Genomic DNA, 25857 nt, shown 5'->3' with positions numbered 1-25857 from the left:
GTCTCCACTCCTTAACATAGAGCCAGTCTCCACTCCTTAGCAGAGCCAGTCTCCACTCCTTAGCACAGAGCTAGTCTCCACTTCTTAGCTAGTGGTGCTGTTGAGTTCCATTGTGTGATTGAGTCATTGACTCAGTGGCAGCTGACCAGCAATACCAGGACAGCTGCACAACAGTAGCTAACGAGCACAGCAGTGTTTTTTATTTTATTTTTTTATTTTACCTTTATTTTACTAGGCAAGTCAGTTAAGAACAAATTCTTATTTTCAATGACGGCCTAGGAACAGTGGGTTAACTGCCTGTTCAGGGGCAGAACGAGATTTGTACCTTGTCAGCCCGGGGATTCAAACTTGCAACCTTTCGGTTACTAGTCCAACGCTCTAACCACTAGGCTACCCTGCCGCCCCTGTAGTGTAGTGACCTGCATGGCACTGCGAGTGTCATTGTGTGTGTGTGGCTAATATTGTTTGACACACACACACACACAAAGAGAGTAACGCTGAGTCAACAGAAACACGTAGGTGTTGATGGGAGGGCCAGACAGACCCTGTAACTGGCCTCTCCCCTCTACATAATGAACAATACCGGCAGCTAACCCCAGTTCCCCTGCTGTACCCAGGAGCTAACCCCAGTTCCCCTGCTGTACCCGGCGGCTAACCCCAGTTCCCCTGCTGTACCCGGCAGCTAACCCCAGTTCCCCTGCTGTACCCGGCAGCTAACCCCAGTTCCCCTGCTGTACCCGGCAGCTAACCCCAGTTCCCCTGCTGTACCCAGGAGCTAACCCCAGTTCCCCTGCTGTACCCGGCGGCTAACCCCAGTTCCCCTGCTGTACCCGGCGGCTAACCCCAGTTCCCCTGCTGTACCCAGGAGCTAACCCCAGTTCCCCTGGTGTACTCAGCGGCTAACCCCAGTTCCCCTGCTGTACCCAGGAGCTAACCCCAGTTCCCCTGCTCAGCGGCTAACCCCAGTTCCACAGCGGCTAACCCCAGTTCCACAGCGGCTAACCCCAGTTCCACACCCCAGTTCCACAGCGGCTAACCTCAGTTCCACAGCGGCTAACCCCAGTTCCCCTGCGGCTAACCCCAGTTCCCCTGGTGTACTCAGCGGCTAACCTCAGTTCCACAGCGGCTAACCTCAGTTCCACAGCGGCTAACCTCAGTTCCACAGCGGCTAACCTCAGTTCCACAGCGGCTAACCCCAGTTCCACAGCGGCTAACCCCAGTTCCACAGCGGCTAACCCCAGTTCCCCTGCGGCTAACCCCAGTTCCACAGCGGCTAACCCCAGTTCCACAGCGGCTAACCCCAGTTCCACAGCGGCTAACCCCAGTTCCACAGCGGCTAACCTCAGTTCCACAGCGGCTAACCTCAGTTCCACAGCGGCTAACCTCAGTTCCACAGCGGCTAACCTCAGTTCCACAGCGGCTAACCTCAGTTCCACAGCGGCTAACCTCAGTTCCACAGCGGCTAACCTCAGTTCCACAGCGGCTAACCTCAGTTCCACAGCGGCTAACCTCAGTTCCACAGCGGCTAACCTCAGCTCCACAGCGGCTAACCTCAGCTCCACAGCGGCTAACCTCAGCTCCACAGCGGCTAACCTCAGCTCCACAGCGGCTAACCTCAGCTCCACAGCGGCTAACCTCAGCTCCACAGCGGCTAACCTCAGCTCCACAGCGGCTAACCTCAGCTCCACAGCGGCTAACCTCAGCTCCACAGCGGCTAACCTCAGCTCCACAGCGGCTAACCTCAGCTCCACAGCGGCTAACCTCAGCTCCACAGCGGCTAACCTCAGCTCCACAGCGGCTAACCTCAGCTCCACAGCGGCTAACCCCAGCTCCACAGCGGCTAACCCCAGTTCCCCTGCGGCTAACCCCAGTTCCCCTGCGGCTAACCCCAGTTCCCCTGCGGCTAACCCCAGTTCCCCTGCGGCTAACCCCAGTTCCCCTGCTGTACTCAGGAGCTAACCCCAGTTCCCCTGCGGCTAACCCCAGCTCCCCTACGGCTAACCCCAGTTCCCCTGCGGCTAACCCCAGTTCCACAGCGGCTAACCCCAGTTCCCCTGCGGCTAACCCCAGCTCCACTACGGCTAACCCCAGTTCCCCTGCTGTACCCAGGAGCTAACCCCAGTTCCCCTGCAGTAATATATAATGTTTCTAGTTCCTACAGTATATAATATATAATGTTTCTACAGTTCCTCCACAGTACTAGTTCCACAGTACAGTAATATATAATGTTTCCCCAGGAGCTAACCCCAGTTCCCCTGCTGTACCCAGTAGCTAACCCCAGTTTCCCTGCTGTACCCAGGAGCTATCCCCAGTTCCCCTGCTGTACCCAGGAGCTAACCCCAGTTCCCCTGCTGTACCCAGGAGCTAACCCCAGTTCCCCTGTAATATATAATGTTTCGGCAGTAACCCCAGTTCCCCTGCGTAAGTAATATATAATGTTTCTAACCCAGTACAGTAATCCCCTGCAGTAATATATAATGCTAACCCCAGTTCCCCTGCTGTACCCAGTAACTAACAGTTACACAACACATAGCTAGCATGATGCAACATGGACTCAATATTTCTAATCAGTTAAGTACACAGATATCATAACAGGTGCAGCGAATGTTTGTCTTTCTAGTTCCAACAGTACAGTAATATAATGTTTCTAGTTCCTACAGTACAGTAATATATAATGTTTCTAGTTCCTACAGTACAGTAATATATAATGTTTCTAGTTCCTACAGTACAGTAATATATAATGTTTCTAGTTCCAACAGTACAGTAATATATAATGTTTCTAGTTCCAACAGTACAGTAATATATAATGTTTCTAGTTCCAACAGTACAGTAATATATAATGTTTCTAGTTCCTACAGTACAGTAATATATAATGTTTCTAGTTCCTACAGTACAGTAATATATAATGTTTCTAGTTCCTACAGTACAGTAATATATAATGTTTCTAGTTCCAACAGTACAGTAATATATAATGTTTCTAGTTCCAACAGTACAGTAATATATAATGTTTCTAGTTCCAACAGTACAGTAATATATAATGTTTCTAGTTCCAACAGTACAGTAATATATAATGTTTCTAGTTCCTACAGTACAGTAATATAATGTTTCTAGTTCCAACAGTACAGTAATATATAATGTTTCTAGTTCCAACAGTACAGTAATATATAATGTTTCTAGTTCCAACAGTACAGTAATATATAATGTTTCTAGTTCCTAACAGTACAGTAATATATAATGTTTCTAGTTCCAACAGTACAGTACAGTAATATATAATGTTTCTAGTTCCAACAGTACAGTAATATATAATGTTTCTAGTTCCAACAGTACAGTAATATATAATGTTTCTAGTTCCAACAGTACAGTAATATATAATGTTTCTAGTTCCTACAGTACAGTAATATATAATGTTTCTAGTTCCTACAGTACAGTAATATATAATGTTTCTAGTTCCAACAGTACAGTAATATATAATGTTTCTAGTTCCAACAGTACAGTAATATATAATGTTTCTAGCTCCAACAGTACAGTAATATAATGTTTGTGTTTCTAGCTCCAACAGTACAGTAATATAATGTTTCTAGTTACACACATGGACTACACAGAGTACCGGGTGGTAGCGGGCTAGAGTACCGGGTGGTAGCGGGCTAGAGTCGACCGGGTGGTAGCGGGCTAGAGTCGACCGGGTGGTAGCGGGCTAGAGTCGACCGGGTGGTAGCGGGCTAGAGTCGACCGGGTGGTAGCGGGCTAGAGTCGACCGGGTGGTAGCATGGTAGAGTACCGGGTGGTAGCAGGGTAGAGTACCGGGTGGTAGCATGGTAGAGTACCGGGTGGTAGCGGGCTAGAGTACCGGGTGGTAGCATGGTAGAGTACCGGGTGGTAGCAGGGTAGAGTACCGGGTGGTAGCAGGGTAGAGTACCGGGTGGTAGCAGGGTAGAGTACCGGGTGGTAGCAGGGTAGAGTACCAGGTGGTAGCAGGCTAGTAACAGTGACTAAAGTTCAGGGCAGGGTACCGGGTGGAGACTAGTGGTGACTAACAGTCTGATGGCCTGGAGATAGAAGCTGTCCCAGCTTCGATGCACATGTACTGTCTCCACCTTCTAGATGGTAGAGGGGAGAACAGGCAGTGGCTCGGGTGGCTGGGGTCCTTGATGGTCTTCTAGATGGTAGAGGGGAGAACAGGCAGTAGCTCGGGTGGCTGGGGTCCTTGATGATCTAGATGGTAGAGGGGAGAACAGGCAGTAGCTCGGGTGGCTGGGGTATTTGATGATCTAGAGGGTAGAGGGGAGAACAGGCAGTGGCTCGGGTGGCTGGGGTCCTTGATGATCTAGATGGTAGAGGGGAGAACAGGCAGTGGCTCCGGGTGGCTGAGGTCCTTGATGATCTAGATGGTAGAGGGGAGAACAGGCAGTGGCTCCGGGTGGCTGAGGTCCTTGATGATCTAGATGGTAGAGGGGAGAACAGGCAGTAGCTCGGGTGGCTGGGGTCCTTGATGATCTAGATGGTAGAGGGGAGAACAGGCAGTGGCTCCGGGTGGCTGAGGTCCTTGATGATCTAGATGGTAGAGGGGAGAACAGGCAGTGGCTCGGGTGGCTGAGGTCCTTGATGATCTAGATGGTAGAGGGGAGAACAGGCAGTAGCTCGGGTGGCTGAGGTCCTTGATGATCTAGATGGTAGAGGGGAGAACAGGCAGTGGCTCGGGTGGCTGGGGTCCTTGATGACCTTCTAGATGGTAGAGGGGAGAACAGGCAGTAGCTCGGGTGGCTGGGGTCCTTGATGACCTTCTAGATGGTAGAGGGGAGAACAGGCAATGGCTCGGGTGGCTGGGGTCCTTGATGACCTTCTAGATGGTAGAGGGGAGAACAGGCAGTGGCTCGGGTGGCTGGGGTCCTTGATGACCTTCTAGATGGTAGAGGGGAGAACAGGCAGTGGCTCGGGGTGGCTGAGGTCCTTGATGACCTTCTAGATGGTAGAGGGGAGAACAGGCAGTGGCTCGGGTGGCTGGGGTCCTTGATGATCTAGATGGTAGAGGGGAGAACAGGCAGTGGCTCGGGTGGCTGGGGTCCTTGATGATCTAGATGGTAGAGGGGAGAACAGGCAGTGGCTCGGGTGGCTGGGGTCCTTGATGACCTTCTAGATGGTAGAGGGGAGAACAGGCAGTGGCTCCGGGTGGCTGGGGTCCTTGATGACCTTCTAGATGGTAGAGGGGAGAACAGGCAGTGGCTCCGGGTGGCTGGGGTCCTTGATGACCTTCTAGATGGTAGAGGGGAGAACAGGCAGTGGCTCGGGGTGGCTGAGGTCCTTGATGACCTTCTAGATGGTAGAGGGGAGAACAGGCAGTGGCTCGGGTGGCTGGGGTCCTTGATGATCTTCTAGATGGTAGAGGGGAGAACAGGCAGTAGCTCGGGTGGCTGGGGTCCTTGATGATCTAGATGGTAGAGGGGAGAACAGGCAGTAGCTCGGGTGGCTGGGGTCCTTGATGATCTAGATGGTAGAGGGGAGAACAGGCAGTAGCTCGGGTGGCTGGGGTCCTTGATGATCTAGATGGTAGAGGGGAGAACAGGCAGTGGCTCGGGTGGCTGGGGTCCTTGATGATCTAGATGGTAGAGGGGAGAACAGGCAGTGGCTCGGGTGGCTGGGGTCCTTGATGATCTAGATGGTAGAGGGGAGAACAGGCAGTGGCTCCGGGTGGCTGGGGTCCTTGATGACCTTCTAGATGGTAGAGGGGAGAACAGGCAGTAGCTCGGGTGGCTGGGGTCCTTGATGATCTAGATGGTAGAGGGGAGAACAGGCAGTGGCTCGGGTGGCTGGGGTCCTTGATGATCTAGATGGTAGAGGGGAGAACAGGCAGTGGCTCGGGTGGCTGGGGTCCTTGATGATCTAGATGGTAGAGGGGAGAACAGGCAGTGGCTCGGGTGGCTGGGGTCCTTGATGATCTAGATGGTAGAGGGGAGAACAGGCAGTGGCTCGGGTGGCTGGGGTCCTTGATGACCTTCTAGATGGTAGAGGGGAGAACAGGCAGTGGCTCGGGTGGCTGAGGTCCTTGATGATCTAGATGGTAGAGGGGAGAACAGGCAGTAGCTCGGGTGGCTGGGGTCCTTGATGATCTAGATGGTAGAGGGGAGAACAGGCAGTAGCTCGGGTGGCTGGGGTCCTTGATGATCTAGATGGTAGAGGGGAGAACAGGCAGTGGCTCCGGGTGGCTGGGGTCCTTGATGATCTAGATGGTAGAGGGGAGAACAGGCAGTGGCTCCGGGTGGCTGGGGTCCTTGATGACCTTCTAGATGGTAGAGGGGAGAACAGGCAGTGGCTCGGGTGGCTGGGGTCCTTGATGATCTAGATGGTAGAGGGGAGAACAGGCAGTGGCTCGGGTGGCTGGGGTCCTTGATGATCTAGATGGTAGAGGGGAGAACAGGCAGTGGCTCCGGGTGGCTGGGGTCCTTGATGATCTAGATGGTAGAGGGGAGAACAGGCAGTGGCTCGGGTGGCTGGGGTCCTTGATGATCTAGATGGTAGAGGGGAGAACAGGCAGTGGCTCGGGTGGCTGGGGTCCTTGATGACCTTCTAGATGGTAGAGGGGAGAACAGGCAGTGGCTCGGGTGGCTGAGGTCCTTGATGACCTTCTAGATGGTAGAGGGGAGAACAGGCAGTGGCTCGGGTGGCTGGGGTCCTTGATGACCTTCTAGATGGTAGAGGGGAGAACAGGCAGTGGCTCGGGTGGCTGGGGTCCTTGATGATCTAGATGGTAGAGGGGAGAACAGGCAGTGGCTCGGGGTGGCTGGGGTCCTTGATGATCTAGATGGTAGAGGGGAGAACAGGCAGTAGCTCGGGTGGCTGGGGTCCTTGATGATCTAGATGGTAGAGGGGAGAACAGGCAGTGGCTCGGGTGGCTGGGGTCCTTGATGATCTAGATGGTAGAGGGGAGAACAGGCAGTGGCTCCGGGTGGCTGAGGTGCTTGATGATCAAATCAAAATGTTATTTGTCACATGTGCCGAATACAAACAGGTGAAATGTTTACTGACAAGCCCTTAACCAAAGAGCGGTTGCCACACCAGGCAGTGATGCAACCGGTCAGGATGTTCTCATCTTCTTGGCTGATACCGATATACAATATTTTCCTTGACAAAAACAATTAGACAGATACTAAAAATGTTGGCGGCCTTTTAAGCCTTATAGTTAAATAGTTAACACACGCGGATGCAGAGGTCTAAGGCACTGCATCTCAGAGCAAAAGCAGTCACTACAGTCCCTGGTTCAAATCCAGGCTGTACCACATCCGGCCGTGACCATAGTGCGGCTCACAATTAGCCCAGCGTCGTCTGGGTTTGGCTGAGGTAGGCAGTCATTGTAAATAAGAATGCGTTCTTAACTGACTTGCTAGTTAAAGAAAGGTTACACACACACACACACACACCACACTGACCCAAAAGTGAATTTGTTTGCATTTACGTATGTCCCCATTACTAGTGAAAGGATAATCAATACCTATTTCTTTCACTTACTTGCTGTGCGGTTTCATTGTTCAGTCATTTCATTTCCAACCAGGATTGCTGCCAAACGCCGTTGGGGCCGGGCCGTTGCTACGGAACACCGTTGGGGCCGTTGCTACGGAACGCCGTTGGGGCCGTTGCTACGGAACGCCGTTGGGGCCGTTGCTACGGAACACCGTTTGTATTTAACACGTCAATTAAGCTTGTTGACCAATCAGGACCTGAATATGACTGCATTAATACATTTTTTACGTAGTTATTACACATTGATTAGACGATCCCTCGTATTTCATATATCACAACGATTCATCGTTGCTATGATGCTGGTCAAGTTGTCTCGCGCACCTACAGTGCTGGTCATTTAAAAAAGCTAGCTAGCTCATGGATGCAAACAATGTTCTTCCCCCCAAACATAGAAAAACAACAATCTGTTTCAGTAGCTATATATATCTGGCTAACTATCTAGCTTAGGTGTCATCATCTAAAATAACTAACAGACCGTTCTTATTTGGTTAATGGTGGTCGGACCCATCTATGTGAAGCTAGCCACAATAAAGATTAGCCACAATTAGTGGACTTTGCGGTTTGCCTTCAAAATAAAAGCATGGCATAATTCTACTATTTGTATACATTTGCATCCCTGTCAATGACATTCTTTTATTTTGAAGGCAAAATGCAAATTCCACTATTGTGCCTGATCTTTATTGTGGCTAGCTTCACAACACATAACCCGGTCCTGTCGAGCCTTACTAGCCAGATGAAGCTAGCTGGCTGCTTATAACATTAGCTTTGGGCAACAGGGTTAAGTAGCTGGCTGGCTATTTAGTTCAATTTCAATATTTTATTTTTATTTTATTTCACCTTATTTAACCAGGTAGGCTAGTTGAGAACAAGTTCTCATTTGCAACTGCGACCTGGCCAAGATAAAGCATAGCAGTGTGAACAGACAACACAGAGTTACACATGGAGTAAACAAATAGGCGAACAACAAGTGGCAACCTAGCTAATACTTACTCACAAGGATCCCTAAATCATTGCTTAGAATAATGAAAGTGACTGCAGTTTCTACTGGTCATAGTTTTCAGGCTGGTTGTATTGGTGCTAGCTAGGTACCAAGCTAAAGCTAGCTAGGTACCAAGCTAAAGCTAGCTAGGTACCAAGCTAAAGCTAGCTAGGTACCAAGCTAAAGCTAGCTAGGTACCAAGCTAAAGCTAGCTAGGTACCAAGCTAAAGCTAGCTAGGTACCAAGCTAAAGCTAGCTAGGTACCAAGCTAAAGCTAGCTAGGTACTAAGCTAAAGCTAGCTAGGTACTGTAAAGCTAGCTAGGTACCAAGCTAAAGCTAGCTAGGTACCAAGCTAAAGCTAGCTAGGTACTAAGCTAAAGCTAGCTAGGTACCAAGCTAAAGCTAGCTAGACACCAAGCTAAAGCTAGCTAGGTACTAAGCTAAAGCTAGCTAGGTACTAAGCTAAAGCTAGCTAGGTACCAAGCTAAAGCTAGCTAGGTACCAAGCTAAAGCTAGCTAGGTACCAAGCTAAAGCTAGCTAGGTACCAAGCTAAAGCTAGCTAGGTACCAAGCTAAAGCTAGCTACCCCAGAAGTTGCGGTCAAACAAATGATGCTTTAATACCAACGCGGTATTGAAAACACATCGTTCGTGGCCGGTGTTGCAGACTTCTTTGTACAGCTTTGACAGAGCTACTGTATCTTTTTTTACACTCAAAGACCCTTAAACGGAGTTTCATAGTATGTCGTGAAGCTAATAGCAGTGACACTATTACTGTGTAACTCCGGTAAGGCAACACCTGAAAAACATCACACTTGGTAGTGTGTACCGGTGCTCGATCAGTCGGCGAAAGACAACATCACCCGCGACAGAGAACGGTTGATTGTCAAGGGGAATTAACTCCATTATCTTGGCTTTAATGGATTTCGCCTTTTGAGTTTGTCTCGGTGAAATTCTTATTCTTTCAAATGACTGCTGGACTTGTCTGCTGTGTGGATCGAGCAGTCAACATTGTGGGCTAGGTTAGGAATGCCATTTTGCAAAAATCTACTTGGCGTCATTATGTCATGCATCTTCTTTATATAGGTATGCACGTTAGCTTTGACATCGGTTTTGCACATCGGCGTTAAACTAGACATCTGGCCGATATTAATGTTGGCATTTTTAGCTAATATCGCCCGATTACAATCGTGCCTCCCTAGTGGCAACTGCTCGGCATCTGACCATAAAGCGCTAGAGGGTAGTGTGTACGGCCCAGTAAAATCACTGGGGCCAAGCTTCCTGCCATCCAGGACCTATATTAATAAGCGGTGTCAGAGGAAGGTCCAAAAATTGTCAAAGACTCCAGTCACCCAAGTCATAGACTGTTCGCTCTGCTACCGCACAGCAAGCAGTACCAGAGCGCCAAGTCTAGGACCAAAAGGCTCCTTAACAGCGTCTACCCCCCCAAAGCCATAAGACTGATGAACAATTAATCAGACTATTTACACCCCCATTTGTTTTTACACTACTGCTGCTACTCACTGTTTATTATCTATGAATAGTCACTTCAGCCTCATTATTGTTATGTAATTTTCTTGTGGTACTTTTTGATTTTATTTAATACTTTAGTTTATTTAGGAAATAATCTTAACTCTGTTTCTTTAACTGCATTGTTGTTTAAGGGCTTGTAAGTAAACATTTCACGATGAGGTCTACTACACCTGTTGTATTCAGCATTTCACTGTGAGGTCTACTACACCTGTTGTATTCAGCATTTCACTGTGAGGTCTACTACACCTGTTGTATTCAGCATTTCACTGTGAGGTCTACTACACCTGTTGTATTCGGTGCATGTGACAAATAAAAATGGATTTGCTGTAGATGTCCTGGAGGGCGGGCAGTGTGCCCGGGGTGATGACCACACCACCTTCTGGAGAGCCCTGCGGTTGAGGACGGTGCAGGTGCCGTACCAGGCGGTGATACAGCCCGACAGACAGGAAGCTCTCAATGGCGCATCTGTAGAAGAATGTGAGGATCTTATGGGCCACGCCTAATTTCTTCAGCCTCCTGGAGGTTGAAGAGGCAGTCGTTGTGCCTTCTTCACCACACTGTCTGTGTGAATGGATCATTTCAGGTTGTCAGTGCACGCTGAGGAACTTGAAACATTTTCACCCTCTCCACTGTGGCCCATCAATGTGGATGGGGGTGTGATCTCTCTGTTGTCTCCTGAAGTCCACAATCAGCTCCTTCCGTTATGTTGAGGTAAGAGGTTATTGTCCTGGCACCTCTCCGCCAGGGCCCTCCCCTCCTCCCTGTAGGCTGTCTTGTCATTGTTGGTAAATCAGCACTACCACTGTTGTGTCATCAGCAAACTTGATGATTGAGTGGGAGACGTGCACGGCCAAGCAGTACAGGAGGGAATCCAGCACCCAGTTACATAGGGCAGGGCTCAGAACCAGGACCCCGAGCTCAGTGATGAGCTTGGAGGGCACTATGGTGTTGAAAGCTGCGCTGTAGTCGATGAACAGCATTCTTACATAGGTATTCATCTTGTCCAGATGGGATAGGGCAGTGTGCATGCGACGGCGATTGAGTCATCTGTTGGGGCGGCACACAAATTGTAGAGGGTCTAGGGCTTCAGGTAAGGTGATCCTTAACTAGTGGGTCTAGGGCTTCAGGTAAGGTGATCCTTAACTAGTGGGTCTAGGGCTTCAGGTAAGGTGATGTGATCCTTAACTAGTGGGTCTAGGGCTTCAGGTAAGGTGATGTGATCCTTAACTAGTGGGTCTAGGGCTTCAGGTAAGGTGATATGATCCTTAACTAGTGGGTTTAGGGCTTCGGGTAAGATGATGTGATCCTTAACTAGTGAGTCTAGGGCTTCAGGTAAGGTGATGTGATCCTTAACTAGTGGGTCTAGGGCTTCAGGTAAGGTGATGTGATCCTTAACTAGTGGGTCTAGGGCTTCAGGTAAGGTGATATGATTCTTAACTAGTGGGTTTAGGTCTTCGGGTAAGATTATATAATCCTTAACTGGCGTCAAAGCACTTCAGGGTGACAGAAGTGAGTGCAGTGGGGCGATGGTAATTTAGTTGAGGTACTTTTGCCTTCTTGGGTAAAGGAACAATGGTGGACATCTTGAAGTAAGTGGGGTAGGGAGAGACTGAATCCGTCCGTAAACACTCCAGCCAGCTGTTCTACACATGCTCTGAGGACGCGGGATGCTGTCTGGGACCGCAGCCTTGCGAGGGATAATAAACTATTTTGACTTAGATGCCGGTTACCTAGTATTGACTAACGTTAACTAGCTAGCGGCTGGACAGTTGGCACCGAAATACCGACTGGCCGTCTGGTCAGCCACTCCTCATAAAAAGTTGCCCTTGTGTGTGTTGTGCTGGCTTGGTCGCATAACGTTAGCTGGATATCTATCTAGTTTCGTTTAAATGAAACAAGGTAACAACGATAAATACAGGTTTTATACTTTATACTTGTATTATCAAAACGTCACAACATCAAATTAACGTTAGAGCTACGGCAGACTGTTTTTCCTCCGGTATCATCAGCACACGTTTACCGCACATTGAGCAACCATAACGCTCCCGGTGAAAGACTCCCGAGGCCCGTTGAACAAAGTCAATTCAGAAGTAAACCGATATTTTATAATATCTCACCTTATTGCTATACTTTTATCTTCATCGTCTCCGTCCGTCAGTACATCCCTAAATCGTCAGGAATTACCCCAAAAAAGCACTTCTAGTTAGTCTGTTTAGCTCGGCTAAGGGTTCAGAGCAGGAATTTCAGGAGTCGATTTCTTGCGGCGTGTCGATTCAACGGAACGGGAAACGTCACATTTTCGTTGGGGTCATGACCACAGGAAGAAGTTATCCCCCACAAATTATTTTATTTTCAATAAAACGTTTTTTAAATAAACGTAATTTCCTTCACGACAAGTCTGTGGCTAGATATATGTTTTTTGGGGGGATCCCTCTTCTGATAACAATTCCATAAATGTTTTGAAAGGGAATATTGGACTATTCTGACAGATTGATTAGATAAATCTTATTTATTCGATATGAGGTGGTTCTACTCCTTATACTCTCTGATACAGTCAAAGATTGACTGTCGTTGACAATGTCAAAGATACTGATAAAATTATAGCTTAAAATATAAATAAACGTTCATAAAACATTTTTTTAATTGGGTTATTACAGCTTTATAAACGCTCTGGACGGCGAACCAATCAGAGGAATTAAAGCGTTTGATCCCGCCCCTTTTTGTACTTCACATCCGGAGTCTCCGCCCTACTACTTCCTCTTTCCCAGTTCGCAGTCAGCGAGACACCATGAAGGCGTCTGGCACAGTATGTAAAATTATTTATTCAACCTTTTTAAATCACAGAAAGCCAGTTATATAGACAGATTTGAGCACATATTGCTTCAATCGTTTGAATTATGTAGTCACATGATGCTAAATCGATATAAATACTTCAATTTTTTCGGCATTAAAAAACTGAAGCATCCGCGGCTGCAACATGGCGTCCACGTTTGAGATTTTGGACCATGTGGGCCCATAGAGAAACAATGCAGCTAGTTAGGAAAATATGTGGCAACAGTGAACCAAACAAATATGCCCGTCTTATGTATTTAGCCACCTTGATCCAAACAATTTGTTTTCTGTACACTTCTTCTCAAAGTGTGTTAAAATGTCCGCGAAGTGCTAACTAACATGTATCTAGTAGCCTAGATTGCTAACTTTAGTAAGCTAGTTGCCACATACCTGCCCAGGCGTAGGCCGCGTTGCTAGTCGGCTAACTTGGCCAGTTAGCGAATACAAATCTCGTAGCTAATTATCCTTTCCAGACACATGTTAGCAGCCCATCCTGTTTCTCAATTCTGAAACAAGTAATTAGTTGGGTTGTTAACTGGAAGTAGTTGTTAGCTATAGCTAGCTAGTGTCATTCAGAACTGTAAAATATCAAAGTTAGCAGGCTAAGATTGGCTGGCCACCAAGCTAAATACATTGCGCCTGGTACATGAAGCAAACGTAATGTTGACATCCTTGCAGTTGACTGTAGGTAATGTCATGCATTGTATTAATTTAGATTTACGAATTGTAATGCACCCTAACCCAAAGGCCATATCAAATAAATGGTATGATCTTGTCAGGTGTGCTAAAATCAACATGATGTACCTTGTCGCCTTTCTCTGATGCTGATGTGCCGTTGAAAGTGAATCCAAGGTTCAACATTTTAATACATATGTGTCTTATCCAGTATCCATCATAGTCTTTAAGTTAGCAACTGGTATATATGGACAGCTTGTATTGTCCTATGGACATTGTATTGCACGTTACTCACATTTCTTCCTCTCCTGCTCCATCCACACAGCTTAGGGAGTACAAAGTCGTCGGGCGCCTCCTGCCCTCGGTTAAGAACCCCACCCCTCCTCTCTACCGCATGAGGATCTTCGCTCCTAACCATGTGGTGGCCAAGTCTCGCTTCTGGTACTTTGTCTCCCAGCTGAGGAAGATGAAGAAGGCCAACGGAGAGACAGTCTACTGTGGTCTGGTAGGTAGCACAGGGGATAGGGTGGGCTCATTGGTGTGACGGGGCTAACAAATCAACTGCAATGATTCACCAGTATTGAATGCATATGTTCTTTAATGTGTTTTCTATTTTTACTGAGATTTCATTATGTGCAAATAAACTATTATGGAAATGGGTGGTGTCAGTGGTCTGGCTGGAAGTTAGTATTACTGTTGTAATACACACAACCATGAAGTTGTTTAAAGACACTGCCCTTTATAGAGAGATTACAGGAGAAAGGAACCTGTTGATTGACCGGTATTAGATTTGTATGTAAAATGTTAAAAAAAAATCAATCGCTGCATTGTTTGTCTGGTGATCTTCTCCTGAAGAAATGAGAAATGTGACGTTTTCAGGGTAAACATGAGTAAATGCTATGCATGTATACCAGTGTTGACACGATACCTAAATTTAGACTTTAGATACCTGCTTCAAGTGTCAGGATACTCAATTTCACAATACTCTATTTTCAAAACGATGCCACAACAAACAAACAAATGGCACCTGATCCAGATGGAGGAACTCAGCTACTGTTCTGTATCTTATTAGTATTTAATTTAGTTTCTTTTTACTTTAGCCTTTATTTAACTAGGCAAATCACTTAAGAACAAATTCTTCTTTACAGTGACGGCCTACACAGGCCAACCCCGGACGATGCCGAGCCAATTGTGTTGTTGGTGACGCACAATGAATGAATCATACATTCAATTCGAATTGATTGTTCTTTTTGTAGATTAGTAAAAACTCAATTTTAATAATTTACTTAAGGTACATTTCTAGATAAACTAATTAAATGCAGATGTAGACTAGGTCTTATTCTCAGTACAGGTGAATGTATATTATTCAATAGACTAGGTCTTATTCTCAGTACAGGAGAATGCATATTATTCAATAGACTAGGTCTTATTCTCAGTACAGGTGAATGTATATTATTCAATAGACTAGGTCTTATTCACAGTACAGGTGAATGTATATTATTCAATAGACTAGGTCTTATTCTCAGTACAGGTGAATGTATATTATTCAATAGACTAGGTCTTATTCACAGTCAATAGACTAGGTCTTATTCTCAGTACAGGTGAATGTATATTATTCAATAGACTAGGTCTTATTCACAGTACAGTATATTATTCAATAGACTAGGTCTTATTCACAGGACAGCATATTATTCAATAGACTAGGTCTTATTCTCAGTACAGGTGAATGCATATTATTCAATAGACTAGGTCTTATTCTCAGTACAGGTGAATGCATATTATTCAATAGACTAGGTCTTATTCTCAGTACAGTATATTATTCAATAGACTAGGTCTTATTCTCAGTACAGGTGAATGCATATTATTCAATAGACTAGGTCTTATTCTCAGTACAGGTGAATGCATATTATTCAATAGACTAGGTCTTATTCTCAGTACAGGTGAATGCATATTATTCAATAGACTAGGTCTTATTCTCAGTACAGGGAATGCATATTATTCAATAGACTAGGTCTTATTCACAGTAGAATGCATATTATTCAATAGACTAGGTCTTATTCTCAGTACAGGTGAATGCATATTATTCAATAGACTAGGTCTTATTCTCAGTACAGGGAATGCATATTATTCAATAGACTAGGTCTTATTCACAGTACAGGGGAATGCATATTCAATAGGTGTGACATGCAATAAGAAAGGAGGACCAAGGCACTCTAAATATAATTAATTAAAATGCCTTTATTAGTTTGTTCAATAGAAACAACGTTTTTTAAACCGACGAGTTTCGGCTGCATTGGGTGAATAACATGAGTTATTCGGCTTGTTTTTAGCTGATTTCACGGAGCTGCGGAAAACCAACAATCTGTTTAGGACTAACATTGAACTGACTTGAACCTCTCAATCGTGTGTGACCCGTTTGACACAATGTAACCAAATCCTTGGACTGGACTGTTTTGTTTTTTTGTATCGGGAAAAGTAGATAATTTTCAGTATACCGTGCAACCCGAATGTTCCTCTGCCATTTCTGTATAAGTCGGGTTAAACCTTATAGAATGAGACAACTTCCTGTCTGCCAGTTAGGTGTCGGTCAGGAAGTCGTCTCGTTCTGTAAGGTTGAACCTGTCGGTCAGTCAGGAAGTAGTCTCGTTCTGTGAGGTTGAACCTGTCGGTCAGTTAGGTGTCAGTCAGGAAGTCGTCTCGTTCTGTAAGGTTGAACCTGTCAGTCAGGAAGTCGTCTCGTTCTGTGAGGTTGAACCTTGTCTAATGAACTGTTATTTCCCCCACCTCTGTCTCAGGTGCACGAGAAGACTCCCCTGAAGGTGAAGAACTTTGGCATCTGGTTGCGTTACGACTCCCGTAGCGGAACCCACAACATGTACCGAGAATACAGAGACCTGACCACCTCTGCAGCCGTCACCCAGTGCTGTGAGTATGTCCCAGTGCTGTGAGTATGTCCCAGTGCTGTGAGTATGTCCCAGTGCTGTGAGTATGTCCCAGTGCTGTGAGTATGTCCCAGTGCTGTGAGTATGTCCCAGTGTGGCCCCATGTCCTGCAGTCTGGAGAGTATGTCCCAGTGTGGCCCCATGTCCTGCAGTCTGTCTGGAGAGTATGTCCCAGTGTGGCCCCATGTCCTGCAGTCTGGAGAGTATGTCCCAGTGTGGCCCCATGTCCTGCAGTCTGGAGAGTATGTCCCAGTGTGGCCCCATGTCCTGCAGTCTGGAGAGTATGTCCCAGTGTGGCCCCATGTCCTGCAGTCTGGAGAGTATGTCCCAGTGTGGCCCCATGTCCTGCAGTCTGGAGAGTATGTCCCAGTGTGGCCCCATGTCCTGCAGTCTGGAGAGTATGTCCCAGTGTGGCCCCATGTCCTGCAGTCTGTCTGGAGAGTATGTCCCAGTGTGGCCCCATGTCCTGCAGTCTGGAGAGTATGTCCTAGTGTGGCCCCATGTCCTGCAGTCTGGAGAGTATGTCCCAGTGTGGCCCCATGTCCTGCAGTCTGGAGAGTATGTCCCAGTGTGGCCCCATGTCCTGCAGTCTGGAGAGTATGTCCCAGTGTGGCCCCATGTCCTGCAGTCTGGAGAGTATGTCCCAGTGTGGCCCCATGTCCTGCAGTCTGGAGATGTCCCAGTGGGCCCCATGTCCTGCAGTCTGGAGAGTATGTCCCAGTGTGGCCCCATGTCCTGCAGTCTGGAGAGTATGTCCCAGTGTGGCCCCATGTCCTGCAGTCTGGAGAGTATGTCCCAGTGTGGCCCCATGTCCTGCAGTCTGTCTGGAGAGTATGTCCCAGTGTGGCCCCATGTCCTGCAGTCTGTCTGGAGAGTATGTCCCAGTGTGGCCCCATGTCCTGCAGTCTGGAGAGTATGTCCTAGTGTGGCCCCATGTCCTGCAGTCTGGAGAGTATGTCCTAGTGTGGCCCCATGTCCTGCAGTCTGTCTGGAGAGTATGTCCCAGTGTGGCCCCATGTCCTGCAGTCTGGAGAGTATGTCCCAGTGTGGCCCCATGTCCTGCAGTCTGGAGAGTATGTCCCAGTGTGGCCCCATGTCCTGCAGTCTGTCTGGAGAGTATGTCCCAGTGTGGCCCCATGTCCTGCAGTCTGTCTGGAGAGTATGTCCCAGTGTGGCCCCATGTCCTGCAGTCTGTCTGGAGAGTATGTCCTAGTGTGGCCCCATGTCCTGCAGTCTGGAGAGTATGTCCTAGTGTGGCCCCATGTCCTGCAGTCTGGAGAGTATGTCCTAGTGTGGCCCCATGTCCTGCAGTCTGGAGAGTATGTCCTAGTGTGGCCCCATGTCCTGCAGTTTCGAGAGTATGTCCTAGTGTGGCCCCATGTCCTGCAGTCTGGAGAGTATGTCCCAGTGTGGCCCCATGTCCTGCAGTCTGGAGAGTATGTCCCAGTGTGGCCCCATGTCCTGCAGTCTGGAGAGTATGTCCCAGTGTGGCCCCATGTCCTGCAGTCTGTCTGGAGAGTATGTCCCAGTGTGGCCCCATGTCCTGCAGTCTGGAGAGTATGTCCTAGTGTGGCCCCATGTCCTGCAGTCTGGAGAGTATGTCCCAGTGTGGCCCCATGTCCTGCAGTCTGGAGAGTATGTCCCAGTGTGGCCCCATGTCCTGCAGTCTGTCTGGAGAGTATGTCCCAGTGTGGCCCCATGTCCTGCAGTCTGTATGTCCCAGTGTGGCCCCATGTCCTGCAGTCTGTCTGGAGAGTATGTCCCAGTGTGGCCCCATGTCCTGCAGTCTGGAGTATGTCCCAGTGTGGCCCCATGTCCTGCAGTCTGGAGAGTATGTCCTAGTGTGGCCCCATGTCCTGCAGTCTGGAGAGTATGTCCCAGTGTGGCCCCATGTCCTGCAGTCTGGAGAGTATGTCCCAGTGTGGCCCCATGTCCTGCAGTCTGGAGAGTATGTCCCAGTGTGGCCCCATGTCCTGCAGTCTGTCTGGAGAGTATGTCCCAGTGTAGCCCCATGTCCTGCAGTCTGGAGAGTATGTCCTAGTGTGGCCCCATGTCCTGCAGTCTGGAGAGTATGTCCCAGTGTGGCCCCATGTCCTGCAGTCTGTCTGGAGAGTATGTCCCAGTGTGGCCCCATGTCCTGCAGTCTGGAGAGTATGTCCCAGTGTGGCCCCATGTCCTGCAGTCTGTCTGGAGAGTATGTCCCAGTGTGGCCCCATGTCCTGCAGTCTGTCTGGAGAGTATGTCCCAGTGTGGCCCCATGTCCTGCAGTCTGTCTGGAGAGTATGTCCCAGTGTGGCCCCATGTCCTGCAGTCTGTCTGGAGAGTATGTCCTAGTGTGGCCCCATGTCCTGCAGTCTGGAGAGTATGTCCTAGTGTGGCCCCATGTCCTGCAGTCTGGAGAGTATGTCCTAGTGTGGCCCCATGTCCTGCAGTCTGGAGAGTATGTCCTAGTGTGGCCCCATGTCCTGCAGTTTCGAGAGTATGTCCTAGTGTGGCCCCATGTCCTGCAGTCTGGAGAGTATGTCCCAGTGTGGCCCCATGTCCTGCAGTCTGGAGAGTATGTCCCAGTGTGGCCCCATGTCCTGCAGTCTGGAGAGTATGTCCCAGTGTGGCCCCATGTCCTGCAGTCTGTCTGGAGAGTATGTCCCAGTGTGGCCCCATGTCCTGCAGTCTGGAGAGTATGTCCCAGTGTGGCCCCATGTCCTGCAGTCTGGAGAGTATGTCCCAGTGTGGCCCCATGTCCTGCAGTCTGGAGAGTATGTCCCAGTGTGGCCCCATGTCCTGCAGTCTGTCTGGAGAGTATGTCCCAGTGTGGCCCCATGTCCTGCAGTCTGGAGAGTATGTCCCAGTGTGGCCCCATGTCCTGCAGTCTGTCTGGAGAGTATGTCCCAGTGTGGCCCCATGTCCTGCAGTCTGGAGAGTATGTCCCAGTGTGGCCCCATGTCCTGCAGTCTGGAGAGTATGTCCTAGTGTGGCCCCATGTCCTGCAGTCTGGAGAGTATGTCCCAGTGTGGCCCCATGTCCTGCAGTCTGGAGAGTATGTCCCAGTGTGGCCCCATGTCCTGCAGTCTGGAGAGTATGTCCCAGTGTGGCCCCATGTCCTGCAGTCTGTCTGGAGAGTATGTCCCAGTGTGGCCCCATGTCCTGCAGTCTGTCTGGAGAGTATGTCCCAGTGTGGCCCCATGTCCTGCAGTCTGTCTGGAGAGTATGTCCCAGTGTGGCCCCATGTCCTGCAGTCTGGAGAGTATGTCCCAGTGTGGCCCCATGTCCTGCAGTCTGGAGAGTATGTCCTAGTGTGGCCCCATGTCCTGCAGTCTGTCTGGAGAGTATGTCCCAGTGTGGCCCCATGTCCCTGGTGTCCTAGTGTGGCCCCATGTCCTGCAGTCTGGAGAGTATGTCCCAGTGTGGCCCCATGTCCTGCAGTCTGTCTGGAGAGTATGTCCCAGTGTGGCCCCATGTCCTGCAGTCTGGAGAGTATGTCCTAGTGTGGCCCCATGTCCTGCAGTCTGGAGAGTATGTCCCAGTGTGGCCCCATGTCCTGCAGTCTGGAGAGTCCCAGTGTGGCCCCATGTCCTGCAGTCTGTCTGGAGAGTATGTCCCAGTGTGGCCCCATGTCCTGCAGTCTGGAGAGTATGTCCTAGTGTGGCCCCATGTCCTGCAGTCTGGAGAGTATGTCCCAGTGTGGCCCCATGTCCTGCAGTCTGGAGAGTATGTCCCAGTGTGGCCCCATGTCCTGCAGTCTGTCTGGAGAGTATGTCCCAGTGTGGCCCCATGTCCTGGTCTGGTCTGGAGAGTATGTCCTAGTGTGGCCCCATGTCCTGGTCTGGAGAGTATGTCCCAGTGTGGCCCCATGTCCTGCAGTCTGGAGAGATGTCCCAGTGTGGCCCCATGTCCTGTCTGTCTGGAGAGTATGTCCCAGTGTGGCCCCATGTCCTGCAGTCTGGAGAGTATGTCCTAGTGTGGCCCCATGTCCTGCAGTCTGGAGAGTATGTCCCAGTGTGGCCCCATGTCCTGCAGTCTGTCTGGAGAGTATGTCCCAGTGTGGCCCCATGTCCTGCAGTCTGTCTGGAGAGTATGTCCCAGTGTGGCCCCATGTCCTGCAGTCTGTCTGGAGAGTATGTCCCAGTGTGGCCCCATGTCCTGCAGTCTGGAGAGTATGTCCCAGTGTGGCCCCATGTCCTGCAGTCTGGAGAGTATGTCCCAGTGTGGCCCCATGTCCTGCAGTCTGTCTGGAGAGTATGTCCCAGTGTGGCCCCATGTCCTGCAGTCTGGAGAGTATGTCCTAGTGTGGCCCCATGTCCTGCAGTCTGGAGAGTATGTCCCAGTGTGGCCCCATGTCCTGCAGTCTGGAGAGTATGTCCCAGTGTGGCCCCATGTCCTGCAGTCTGTCTGGAGAGTATGTCCCAGTGCTGTGAGTATGTCCCAGTGTGGCCCCATGTCCTGCAGTCTGGAGAGTATGTCCTAGTGTGGCCCCATGTCCTGCAGTCTGGAGAGTATGTCCCAGTGTGGCCCCATGTCCTGCAGTCTGGAGAGTATGTCCCAGTGTGGCCCTGTGCATGTCCTGCAGTCTGTCTGGAGAGTATGTCCCAGTGTGGCCCCATGTCCTGCAGTCTGGGAGAGTATGTCCCAGTGTGTGGCCCCATGTCCTGCAGTCTGGAGAGTATGTCCCAGTGTGGCCCCATGTCCTGCAGTCTGGAGAGTATGTCCCAGTGTGGCCCCATGTCCTGCAGTCTGTCTGGAGAGTATGTCCCAGTGTGGCCCCATGTCCTGCAGTCTGTCTGGAGAGTATGTCCCAGTGTGGCCCCATGTCCTGCAGTCTGGAGAGTATGTCCCAGTGTGGCCCCATGTCCTGCAGTCTGTCTGACAGTCTGGGCTTAACCCATTGATGCGTTGGACAGCCATTTTTAAGATCTGTGATCATTATTAGACGGTTCCTCATGATAGATGTTTAGTGAAACAGCTTGTAGCTGCTGTAGATCCGTCCCAGGAGAACGGAGAGTGAATTGAGAGTTAACGGTGTAAACGTTGAGTTGGCACATAAACCCAACGTGCGTTGTCTCTGTGTGTTGGGTTTGGGCGCTCTGCAGATGTACATACGGTTTCTGTATCATACCGGTACTCTCGGAAGTGTACCTAAGTCCCCCCCCCCCCGATTTATTTCTACTGTAACCTAGAAGCTTGATCTCGACAGCTAACACTTAGCTAGGGAGTTAGCAAACCAAATTGAATTTACTCAGTACATCTAAGTTATCAAGCCAGATGCAGAGCTGGAGCCCGGGAACGGAGATCATTTGCAGGTCTGAAATTAAATCAGTGAGGTGTTGCTTTTTTAATTTGCCCTCCTAAAGGTCTTGATAACTCTTTCTTGGGGGGTAAATACTAACTTGGCCAGTCTTCCAGGAGGGCAGTTTGGTGTCGTTGCCACTAGCTGTGTGGTTGTCATTCTGATGTTGTCTGTGTGTTCTCCAGGTCGTGATATGTCTTCCCAGAGGGCAGTTGGGTGTGGTTGTCATTCTGATGTTGTCTGTGTGTTCTCCAGGTCGTGATATGTCTTCCCAGAGGGCAGTAGGGTGTGGTTGTCATTCTGATGTTGTCTTTGTGTTCTCCAGGTCGTGATATGTCTTCCCAGAGGGCAGTAGGGTGTGGTTGTCATTCTGATGTTGTCTGTGTGTTCTCCAGATCGTGATATGGGCGCTCGCCATCGCGCCCGCGCCCACTCCATCCACATCATGAAGGTCCAGGAGATCGCTGCCAATAAATGCCGCAGACCTGCAATCAAGCAGTTCCACGTAAGTCGACACACATCGTATATCATCCACCCGAGGTGCTACGGCACGGTACCGGGTCTAGGTCAGACTGTTGTCTGTGCTACCGCACGGTACCGGGTCTAGGTCAGACTGTTGTCTGTGCTACCGCACGGTACCGGGTCTAGGTCAGACTGTTGTCTGTGCTACCGCACGGTACCGGGTCTAGGTCAGACTGTTGTCTGTGCTACCGCACGGTACCGGGTCTAGGTCAGACTGTTGTCTGTGCTACCGCACGGTACCGGGTCTAGGTCAGACTGTTCTCTGTGCTATGGTACCGGGTCTAGGTCAGACTGTTGTCTGTGCTATGGTACCGGGTCTAGGTCAGACTGTTGTCTGTGCTATGGTACCGGGTCTAGGTCAGACTGTTGTCTGTGCTACCGCACGGTACCGGGTCTAGGTCAGACTGTTGTCTGTGCTACCGCACGGTACCGGGTCTAGGTCAGACTGTTGTCTGTGCTGCAGCACGGTACCGGGTCTAGGTCAGACTGTTCTCTGTGCTACCGCACGGTACCGGGTCTAGGTCAGACTGTTCTCTGTGCTATGGTACCGGGTCTAGGTCAGACTGTTCTCTGTGCTATGGTACCGGGTCTAGGTCAGACTGTTCTCTGTGCTATGGTACCGGGTCTAGGTCAGACTGTTCTCTGTGCTATGGTACCGGGTCTAGGTCAGACTGTTCTCTGTGCTACCGCACGGCTCTGTATTGGTCCGCTCCGGATATAAAACCTGCCAGACAAAACACCAGATTCCTCTTCCAGATGTAATGTTCCTAGTCTTAAAACCTGCCAGACAAAACACCAGATTCCTCTTCCAGATGTAATGTTCCTAGTCTTAAAACCTGCCAGACAAAACACCAGATTCCTCTTCCAGATGTAATGTTCCTAGTCTTAAAACCTGCCAGACAAAACACCAGATTCCTCTTCCAGATTTAATGTTTCTGGTCTTAAAACCGGGCGGGTTTTTGAATCTGGCTACATGCTGATGCTACCGCCTGTAAAATTAGTATGGTGTTGTAATTTCAATGGCTGATTGGCAAAACTGTTTCCCCCTAGTTATCTAACCCCCCCCCCCCTAACCCCCCTAGTTATCTAACCCCCCTAGTTATCTAACCCCCCTTATCTAACCCCCCTAGTTATCTAACCCCCCTAGTTATCTAACCCCCCTAGTTATCTAACCCCCCTAGTTATCTAACCCCCCCCTAGTTATCTAACCCCCTAGTTATCTAACCCCCCTAGTTATCTAACCCCCCCCCTAGTTATCTAACCCCCTAGTTATCTAAACCCCCCCCCCTAGTTATCTAACCCCCCTAGTTATCTACCCCCCCCCCCTAGTTATCTAACCCCCCTAGTTATCTACCCCTCCCCTAGTTATCTAACCCCCCTAGTTATCTACCCCCCCCCCTAGTTATCTAACCCCCCAGTTATCTAACCCCCTAGTTATCTAACCCCCTCCCCCTAGTTATCTAACCCCCCTAGTTATCTAACCCCCCTCCTAGTTATCTAACCCCCCCCCCTGTTATCTAACCCCCCCCCCCTAGTTATCTAACCCCCCCCTAGTTATCTAACCCCCCTAGTTATCTAACCCCCCCCAGTTATCTAACCCCCCTAGTTATCTAACCCCCCCCTAGTTATCTAACCCCCCTAGTTATCTAACCCCCCCCTAGTTATCTAACCCCCCTAGTTATCTAACCCCCCTAGTTATCTAACCCCCCTAGTTATCTAACCCCCCTAGTTATCTAACCCCCCCTAGTTATCTAACCCCCCTAGTTATCTAACCCCCCTAGTTATCTAACCCCCTAGTTATCTAACCCCCCTAGTTATCTAAATGCCCCCCAGTTATCTAACCCCCCCAGTTATCTACCCCCTAGTTATCTAACCCCCTAGTTATCTACCCCCCTCTGTTATCTAACCCCCCTAGTTATCTAACCCCCCTAGTTATCTAACCCCCCTAGTTATCTAACCCCCCTAGTTATCTAACCCCCCTAGTTATCTAACCCCCCTAGTTATCTAAAACCCAGTTATCTAAGCCCCCTAGTTATCTACCCCCCTAGTTATCTATTTGCCTAGTTATCTAAAACCCAGCTAGTTATCTAACCCCCCCCACACACACACTTTAAGGCCGATTCTATATATTTCTACTTGATTTTAGAGCGATTGTAGTCATGATGACTGTAGGTTTCTGCTGTTCAAATAAACCCAGCTAGTGTTAGCATGGCGGCTGTGTGCCTTGTTTTCTTCATGGAAACCCAGCTAGTGTTAGCATGGCGGCTGTGTGCCTTGTTTTCTTCATGGAAACCCAGCTAGTGTTAGCATGGCGGCTGTGTGCCTTGTTTTCTTCATGGAAACCCAGCTAGTGTTAGCATGGCGGCTGTGTGCCTTGTTTTCTTCATGGAAACCCAGCTAGTGTTAGCATGGCGGCTGTGTGCCTTGTTTTCTTCATGGAAACCCAGCTAGTGTTAGCATGGCGGCTGTGTGCCTTGTTTTCTTCATGGAAACCCAGCTAGTGTTAGCATGGCGGCTGTGTGCCTTGTTTTCTTCATGGAAACCCAGCTAGTGTTAGCATGGCGGCTGTGTGCCTTGTTTTCTTCATGGAAACCCAGCTAGTGTTAGCATGGCGGCTGTGTGCCTTGTTTTCTTCATGGAAACCCAGCTAGTGTTAGCATGGCGGCTGTGTGCCTTGTTTTCTTCATGGAAACGCTAGGAGCTCAGATGCAATCGTTGAACGTTGTTATTGTATCTTAGCGCCTCCTTTTGAGTGTGTGTGTGTGGCGCTCCTTTTCGTTTAAGTGTTCTTCTCCGACTAACCAGCACCTCGCCTCATTTCTTCTGCTTGTCAGATGAAATGACAGCATGTCTTTACCTTAAAACATCTCCTCTTGGTCTCTCCTCAGGACTCCAAGATCAAGTTCCCCCTGCCCCACAGGGTCCTGCGTCGTCAACACAAGCCCCGCTTCACCACCAAGAGACCAAACACCTTCTTCTAAAGGAAATAAACCTCTGTTTTCACTTTGTGCGGGACAATAAAATTTCTAATTGTAGAAAAGAAGCCATTTTGTTTTTGAGTTTTAATTTTGTGCGTGTTTGGCTAAGATTTGGGTTTGTGATACTTCCGACACGTTTGAAAGGCCTAGTTTCTCTTGAGTCATGAGTTGGATTGCATCATGCTTTGCAGGGGGGAATGGTTGTCAGTGGATATTATGTGAAAGGTTATTAGTTAACATTCAGAAATGTGAAGAGAGAAAATGTGGACCATCGCCACAGATTTGCTACAAAACAAGCCCCTAATTATGGCTTTATAATGACCATTTAGAGAGATTATGGCGTTGCATATGAGTGCTGATCAATAGATGAAAGCTAAAAGTTACCACATAATAACATGGTTGGCTCATCTGGACCACATGTAGGTTGTAATATGCAGTGGGCTGGAAGAGACCATTTTTAACCCCCCTTTACCATTAGAAGCTCACATTCTTCAGAGTTCTTGCGTTTTGTTCTAAAATGACAAGTAGTTTCACACCACTAATATTTGTGAAGAAACCATACCCATAACATTTAGTAATGTTTGTCGTGTATTTAAATGG

At 49.0% G+C, this 25857-nt stretch overlaps 2 protein-coding genes and 1 non-coding gene across 3 annotated transcripts in view; 2 read left to right on the top strand and 1 right to left on the bottom strand.

The window, feature by feature from the left end:
• The window catches only part of xpot (exportin, tRNA (nuclear export receptor for tRNAs)), a 61968-nt gene extending 49654 nt beyond the window's left edge, over window positions 1-12314 (bottom strand). Inside the window, 1 exon segment of the mRNA XM_065022080.1 lies at window positions 12142-12314. The gene's annotated coding sequence lies outside the window, so the exon portion shown is untranslated.
• A 418-nt stretch (window positions 12315-12732) lies between these two features.
• On the top strand, window positions 12733-25322 carry rpl18a (ribosomal protein L18a). Its single transcript, XM_065021264.1, has 5 exons — window positions 12733-12830; window positions 13857-14036; window positions 16327-16456; window positions 22153-22262; window positions 25168-25322. Exons 1-5 carry the CDS (start codon window positions 12813-12815, stop codon window positions 25258-25260), a joined length of 531 nt encoding a protein of 176 aa, XP_064877336.1. The 5' UTR covers window positions 12733-12812; the 3' UTR covers window positions 25261-25322.
• Window positions 13585-13719, top strand: LOC115117332 (small nucleolar RNA SNORA68). The gene has a single exon (XR_003861689.1). It is a non-coding gene; the product is annotated as a small nucleolar RNA SNORA68 (small nucleolar RNA).
• Window positions 25323-25857: the final 535 nt, after the last annotated feature.

Source organism: Oncorhynchus nerka, linkage group LG8, assembly GCF_034236695.1.
Source record: "Oncorhynchus nerka isolate Pitt River linkage group LG8, Oner_Uvic_2.0, whole genome shotgun sequence".
NCBI lineage: Eukaryota > Metazoa > Chordata > Actinopteri > Salmoniformes > Salmonidae > Oncorhynchus > Oncorhynchus nerka.
The sequence above is the reverse complement of the archived record's forward strand: the minus strand, read 5'-3'. Positions and strand labels throughout refer to the sequence as shown.

Coding starts and splice junctions, on each gene's coding strand:
- rpl18a (XM_065021264.1), top strand. Junction 14,037..16,326: donor AGACAGTCTACTGTGGTCTG/GTAGGTAGCACA, acceptor CCTCTGTCTCAG/GTGCACGAGAAGACTCCCCT. Junction 16,457..22,152: donor TGCAGCCGTCACCCAGTGCT/GTGAGTATGTCC, acceptor TGTGTTCTCCAG/ATCGTGATATGGGCGCTCGC.